Source organism: Sinocyclocheilus anshuiensis, unplaced genomic scaffold (genome assembly GCF_001515605.1).
Source record: "Sinocyclocheilus anshuiensis isolate Anshui unplaced genomic scaffold, SAMN03320099.WGS_v1.1 scaffold2048, whole genome shotgun sequence".
Taxonomy (NCBI): Eukaryota; Metazoa; Chordata; class Actinopteri; order Cypriniformes; family Cyprinidae; genus Sinocyclocheilus; species Sinocyclocheilus anshuiensis.
This window is the reverse complement of record NW_015555896.1, coordinates 525,634-532,856: the sequence shown is the minus strand read 5'-3', so window position 1 is coordinate 532,856 and position 7,223 is coordinate 525,634. Positions and strand designations below refer to the sequence as shown.

At 35.8% G+C, this 7,223-nt stretch overlaps 2 protein-coding genes across 2 annotated transcripts in view; both read left to right on the top strand.

The window, feature by feature from the left end:
- The first annotated feature begins 1,685 nt into the window (after window positions 1-1,685).
- LOC107675911 (mast cell protease 1A-like) lies at window positions 1,686-2,972 on the top strand. Its single transcript, XM_016470412.1, has 5 exons — window positions 1,686-1,799; window positions 1,898-2,048; window positions 2,147-2,285; window positions 2,411-2,662; window positions 2,768-2,972. The coding sequence occupies exons 1-5, from the start codon at window positions 1,739-1,741 to the stop codon at window positions 2,924-2,926; spliced, it is 762 nt and encodes a 253-aa protein (XP_016325898.1). The 5' UTR covers window positions 1,686-1,738; the 3' UTR covers window positions 2,927-2,972.
- A 1,279-nt stretch (window positions 2,973-4,251) lies between these two features.
- The window catches only part of LOC107675899 (granzyme B(G,H)-like), a 4,584-nt gene continuing 1,612 nt past the window's right edge, over window positions 4,252-7,223 (top strand). The window contains exons 1-4 of the mRNA XM_016470394.1: window positions 4,252-4,257; window positions 4,854-4,958; window positions 6,828-7,083; window positions 7,188-7,210. Of these exons, the coding sequence (XP_016325880.1) occupies window positions 4,252-4,257; window positions 4,854-4,958; window positions 6,828-7,083; window positions 7,188-7,210 (390 nt within the window). The remainder of the gene's footprint in view (window positions 4,258-4,853; window positions 4,959-6,827; window positions 7,084-7,187; window positions 7,211-7,223) is intronic.

The following is a 7,223-nucleotide window of genomic DNA, read 5'->3' as shown; positions in this document are numbered from 1 at the left end:
GTAGTTGTTTGGTCCTTTTTTTTTTTTTTTTTTTATGTAATTTTTAATGTATCGTAAATTGTCTTTTTTGTTGGTCTTGCTGTAAAACCAATTGCCCTTAGGGGACATAAAGAAAGAAAGAAAGAAAGAAAGAAAGAAAGAAAGAAAGAAAGAAAGAAAGAAAGAAAGAAAGAAAGAAAGAAAGAAAGAAAGAAAGAAAGAAAGAAAGAAAGAAAGAAAGAAAGAAAGAAAGAAAGAAAGAAAGAAAGAAAGAAAGAAAGAAAGAAAGAAAGAAAGAAAGAAAGAAAGAAAGAAAGAAAGAAAGAAAGAAAGAAAGAAAGAAAGAAAGAAAGAAAGAAAGAAAAAAAGAAAGAAGAAAGATCTATACTGTATATATATATATATGCAAAATAAGCTGCATGTATATGTATGTATGCTTCAACCTCAAGGCTGATCAACTCTGGCCTGAGTGTCCACAGAGTTCAGCACCAGTCCTAATCAAACACACTTGCCTGTAGTTTTAAAGTAAATCTGAAGATTTTTACCTGGTTGGTGGGTTTGATTGGGGTTGGAGTTTAATTCTGCAGGATGATGGCCCTACAGAAGCAGGGTTGGTACCACTGTTCTGCCATAGATGTAAAGATGTAGTCAACTAAATATAATAACATTAGTTTAATGTGAATATTAACATTTGCAAAATTTTTTAACTAAAATCTCCTCCCCACTCACAACCCCCTTGTGTGATTGTGAGCCTCTGCTTTTCCGTGACAGAACAGCTAGAAAAACTATAAAAATGCAGCAATTCTCTGGTTATTTTAATGGTTAGGTCAGTATTCAACCCTTCCCCAAAATTCTCAACATACAGCCAACCTCAGACTGCTTTTAAATGCAAATATCGTTAAATCAGAGCCAGGGCTCAGGGCCAGATCCCATAGACAGATAGCTCAACCACTCAGATATCAATCTATAAAACGCGCCCTGCTTCTGAGAAATGTTGCATAGTTTTTCAGTAGAAAACTATTTTTTTTATGAAATAGCATGGGAAGTGCTGTACAACTTTCTGTGTGCGAGTCTGTGGGTATGTGTGTTTGTACTGAGAAGAGATCAGAATAAAGATTTAGCTTTTTAAATAAATAAAAAATATAAATAAATGCTTTTTATAAATAATAATGGAAGTAATTTGTCATTTATATACTGTTTGTCATATTTTATTTGCTTGATCAGTGTCTGTTTGATTATTTTGCTGTGGCAAAGCTCTTGGAAATAACTTAAATAAAATAATTTTTTACAAAAATCCAGAATTGTAGAAAGCCACAGTATAACCTTTAACTATATGTGCTGAAAAAGTTTTCTTATCGATCCATGTCTATTAGCCATCATGACTCCATGACATAAGAAATAGTAGAGAGAAATCTGTCCTCATTAATGAACATCCTGCATCATGCATCAACAGATCTTGGCCTTTTGTTTTTTAGAAAGACTACGTATTTGTAGTAGGTAAAAAAAAAGTAACTACAGTTGTATTATGAACTGTAAATTATTAAAGAATCAAAATGCATGCATACATGCTTCATTTTTTATCATCTAGACCATCTTTAGTCTGAAGGTAAGAACGGAAGTATTAACAGGAACTCACAGATCTTTTCATCACCGTGTTGCTCATATTGCAAGAAAAACAGAACTTATGGGGAACTCAGTCTCTCTGCCCACCATCGAATAGTATACAGTGTTTTCCAGTGAGAGCTCATTGATTGTCTTCATGATGTCCCTCATCTCTCTGCTCCTGCTGGCCTCTCTGCTGCCACACCTGACCTTCACTGGTGAGATTGATTATTTAACAGCATATTATTTAAATTTTTTTAAGAACATTTACTTTTTATTTACTGAAGAAGCTGACTTGGCACTATCTCTCTCTCAGCTCGTGTGAATGTGGGAATAGTGAACGGCACAGAAGCAAAACCCCACTCCAGACCTTACATGGTTTCTCTTCAGTTGACTAAGACACATATCTGTGGCGGATTCCTCATTTCTGATGAGTTTGTGTTGACTGCTGCACATTGCTGGAACGGGTGAGGGTTTTTTGTGTAGTTACAATAATTTTGGCTGACATAGTGACTGCAGTGCATTGTATGATGAAACTAAGCATCATGACTTTCTCTTTCAACAGATCTCAGATTCTGACGGTTGTGATTGGTGCTCATGACTTAAGGAACAGTAAGAATTCAGATCGTATCGGAGTGAAGTCCTACATCCCACATCCAAGCTATATTATTTATCTTTCCTGGAATGACATCATGCTTTTGAGGGTAACAATTTGTAATACATTTAGCTGTTGACAACTTCACAAACATCACTATAATCAGCAGCAGTTCAGTCTTATAAAAGATGATTAAATCAGTTTATTAATAAAAATTGTGTTTTTGAATTACAGTTACAGGAAAAAGTCAGCCTAAACAACTATGTTGAATGGATATCATTACCAAAGAAAGGTGAAGATGTCGAGGTGAATACTCTCTGTAGTGTTGCGGGCTGGGGACAACTGTGGACTGATGGCCCAAAGAGCGATCGTCTAATGGAGGCAAACGTGCATATAATGAACAACAGAGAATGTCACAAGAGGTGGCAAGAGACTTTCTCAGTCTCACAGATGATGTGCACACATGGCCATGGTGGATCCTGCATTGTATGTACAAAAGATGATTCACACACTTTGATTCTTATGTTAATTAATGAACCGAGTTTCAACTGATACAGTATATGGTATTTTATTGACTTTTTCTCTTAACAGGGGGATTCTGGGGGTCCTTTGGTTTGTGGAAACACTGCAGTTGGTGTCACAACATTTGGATATAAATTACTCTGCAATTCACCTGAGAAACCTAATGTGTATATTAAGATTTCACTATATATTCCATGGATCAACAGCATAATTAGAAATGTGAAGTGAGTTCAGTTCTTGAATTCTCCTGCATAACCCGTTTTAATAAATGTATCACTTGACAAACATCAGTCATTCAAAGTGTCTTCATTGTCACAAGCATATATATATTGTATGTCTGTGTGCGTATATATAAATATTGTATTTGAATATTTGGGCTCATAAAAAATGAATATTCAAATATTTGTTTATTTGAATTAGGTTTAAAGTAAGTTTTTGTCACCATTTCTGAACAAGCTTGTGGTTAGGCATTATACACAACAATGTTCTACCGTAATGTTACCTTATACCTCAAGGTTATCTTTTAGTTGAAAACGTGTATAAACAAATATATATATAAGAACAAAAGCATTTAAGCTCAAGCAGAGCAAATGCAAAAAATAAAGCAGACCATGCCAATTACAGTACTGAGTCGGCCTATGCTTATCGTGTTTATATCATTTTACATGTTAATGTTGAGAAAAACAATATCCACACGCTCAGGTGAAAATTGACTCCTCAGTCTGAAAACAGTAAGAATGCAAGCCGCAAAGTCGTTCCAGAGACACAAAGATAACGGTGTACTAAGCAAAGTTTCTTACAGTGCTTTGTGTTTTCTGTTCTTAAATCATTCTCCCTCAAGGAAACTTAAAGGGTTCCCAGGTGAAAAAGAAATATATTTAAATTGTGCTTTTTCAGACATACTTACTATATTTAAATTATACTATACTAAGTGCATATTAAATGTATTATTTTGAAACAACTTTAAGTATATTAAGTGTATATGTTTTCTGTAAATACACTAAAAAGTCACTAAAAGTATGCTTGTGTTTAGCATATTCCTTAAAAGTGTAACTAAAAATATATTTATTAACAGTATTTCTACTATACTTTTTAGAAATATACTAATAGTGTGCTTGTGTTTAGCATATTCCTTAAAAGTGTAACTAAGCATATATTTATTACCAAAGTATTTCTAGTATACTTTTTATAAATACATTAAAAGTATGCTTCTGTTTAGCATATTTCTTAGAAGTATAACTAAGCATATATTGAATACAAAAGTACTTCTAGTATACTTTTTAGAAATATATTAAAATGCAATTCAATATATTTTTATTACCCTTCAAATAAGCATGTTGGGAATACAAATGTATTATAAACATACTACTTGAATTTCAAGTATATTTTTAATACATTTAATACTACGTCTTTTTCACCTGGGTTAGTTCACCCAAAAATGAGCCTGTGATGTACTCGCCCTCGAGGCATCCTAGGTGTATATGACTTTCTCCTTTCAGACAAATCCAATCAGAGTTATATTAAAACTTGTCCTGTACCCTCCAAGCCTTACAATGGGGGTAAGCGGGTGCTTTTTGTCAACAGTCCAGAAGACGTGAAATAAAGTGCGTGCATCTGTAATAAAATGTGCCTCACACGGCTCCGGGGGGGTGAATAAAGGCCTCCTGTAGCGAATCCATGCGTTTTTGTAAGAAAAATATCAATTTTTCAAACGTAATAAACACTTTTTTTCTCATTTCCGCTGACTGATTTATTAGATTATTTATTACAAGATTATTTATATTTAGAACAGGTTTAAAATCTCTGCAATTCCCTAAACTCACCACCAGGGGTCACCATCCCCAGCATTATAAGTTAGACCAGTGTTTCCCAACCGGGGTGCCGTCTGTCGAGAGCAGGGGTGCCGTGTAAAAAATCCGTTCCACAAGTTTGTTAAAATTTCCAAAGGGTGCCGCGACTAAAAAAAGGTTGGGAAACACTGAGTTAGACCTCTAAATGGACTATATAGGTAGGTTACTATATATACAGACATATAAATATGCCACCTGTGTTATAACGTTGCTTTTCCATTCATATATTCCATTCATATATTTGTGGTAATGAATTGTAAGTATTCAAGTACCAAAATGTATGCTATCCTGCTTAATACTTCTAGACCAAACCATCTGTGGCCAAGAACAATATTTACTCATCATTGCCACTTCCACCACAAATTGAAAAATTTGAAAAAGGTGCTGGGTTCGAGTACTGCTCGGAGCGGGTGCGAGAAGCAGTGTAATGAAATGTGTTTATGCGGTTTACTCTTATCTGGGACAATTGAAATTTACCTCAGGAGTCTTCATATTGCTTGTAGATGTTACTATACTTCGAGTGTATTTAACCTGTGGCAAATTCAATTGAATGGGTATGATTTGGAAAGGCACACACGTCTTAAAAGGTCTAACAGCTGAAAATGCATATCAAAGTAAAAACCAAGTCCTGAGTAAAAAAAAAAAAAAACTGCTGTAGAGGTCAGAAACAGGATTGCATCAAGCCACACATCTGGGGAAGAGTTCAGAAAAAATTCTGCTGCATTAAGGGTCTCCGTTACCCTTAATGGAAGAAGTTTGAAACAACCAGGACTCTTCCTAGAGCTGGCAAACTGAGCAATTGATGGAGAAGGGCTTTGGTTAGAGTAATGATCAAGAACCTGATGGTCCTTCTAGTTGAGCTTCATGATCATATGTGGAGATGGGAAAAACCTACAGAAGGAGAAACATCACTGCAACACTCCACCAATCTGGGCTTTATGGCGGTGTGGCCAGACTCAATCCTCTCCTCAGTGAAGACGCATGAAAACCACTTGGAATTTGCAAAAAGCACCTAAAAGACCCTCAGATTGTGAGAAACAAGATTCTCTGGTCTGATGAACCTTAATTTCAAGCATCATGTTTGAAGGAAACCAGGCTCTGCTCATCACCTGCAGAGTACTATCCCAAAAGTGTGCTGGTAGCAGCCTCTTGCTGTGGGGCTGTTTCAGTGGCAGGGACTGAGGGACTCGTCAGAGTAGAAGGAACGCTCAGTGCAGCAAAATATAGAGATAGCCTTAACGAAAACCCAGTCCAGAGCATTCAGAACCTTAGACTGGGCAGAAGGTTCACCTTCCAACAGGACAATGACCCTAAGAACACAGCAAGAGTGGCTTATAGACAACTGTGTGAATGTCCTCGAGTGGCCCAGCCACAGCCTGATCTTGAACCCAATCAAATATTTCTGGAGAGACCTGAAAATGTGTGTCTGCCCCATCCAAGCTGACAGAGCTTGAGAGGTGAAGAGGAGAGGAGAAGAATGGCAGATAATTGACAAATGCTGATGAGCAAAGCTTGTCGCATCAAACCCAAAAAGACTTGAGGCTGTAAAGGTGCTTCAGAGCTAAGTACTGAGTTAATGTACTTGTTTCAGGTTTTTTTAAATATATAAATTTATGAAGTTTATGGTGTATCAAGATTTATGTGGGGAAAAAAGTAATTTAAAGCTGTTTAACATAACATATACATACATCCATTGTAAAAAATTAACTGTAAAATTTACGATTTTGATTTTGCCTGTAAATTTACAAAAGTACTGTAAATCAATAATTACAATTGTACTGTAAAAATACAGAAAACTGTTTTTACAGCTATAACTGTAACGTTTATAAATATGTGTGTATATGTATATACACTGAACAAAATTATAAACGCAACACTTTTGTTTTTGCCCCCATTTTTCATGAGCTGAACTCAAAGATCTAAGACTTTTTCTAAGTACACAAAAGGCCTATTTCTCTCAAATATTGTTCACAAATCTGTCTAAATCTGTGTTAGTGATCACTTCTCCTTTGCCGAGATAATCCATCCACCTCACAGGTGTGGCATATCAAGATGCTGATTAGACAGCATGATTATTGCAGAGGTGTGCCTTAGGCTGGCCACTCTAAAATGTGCAGTTTTATCACACAGCACAATGCCACAGATGTCGCAAGTTTGGGGGCAAAAACAAAAGTGTTGCGTTTATAATTTTGTTCAGTATATATATATATATATAGAGAGAGAGAGAGAGAGATTTAATTTTATGAAGAGTGATTAAATGTTTGTTTTTTTTATTACAGCTAGAGAAAAAGGTCAAACTAAGCCAAAATGTTGAACCGATATCATTAATAAAGAATAAAAAAGGCATCAAATCAGGTACTGTCTGTAGTGTTGCTGGCTGGGGAAGACTGCAGACTAAAGGCTCAGCGAGTGATCGCCTAATGGAGGCAAACGTGAAAATAATGAAAGACAGACAATGTAAAGAAAAATTGAAAGGAAGTGTGAAATATTTAATCTCAAAGATGATGTGTGCATATGGCCGTGGTGGATCCTGCAAAGTATGTACACAACATAATTCACAGACTCTGTTTCTGGTTTCACTGAGATTAAACTGATATACGATTCTAATTCATGTGTAAATAATGTGTTAAAACGGGGGGGGGGGGATTCAGGAGGGCCTTTGGTTTGGGGAAAAT

What these genes read in the sequence shown, in the direction of transcription:
- LOC107675911 (XM_016470412.1), top strand. Translation starts at nt 1,739, where the DNA reads ATGATGTCCCTCATCTCTCTGCTCCTGCTGGCCTCTCTGCTGCCACAC. An exon ending in ATGACATCATGCTTTTGAGG is followed by an intron (nt 2,286 to 2,410) that starts GTAACAATTTGT and finishes TTTGAATTACAG; the next exon opens with TTACAGGAAAAAGTCAGCCT. An exon ending in GCCATGGTGGATCCTGCATT is followed by an intron (nt 2,663 to 2,767) that starts GTATGTACAAAA and finishes TTCTCTTAACAG; the next exon opens with GGGGATTCTGGGGGTCCTTT.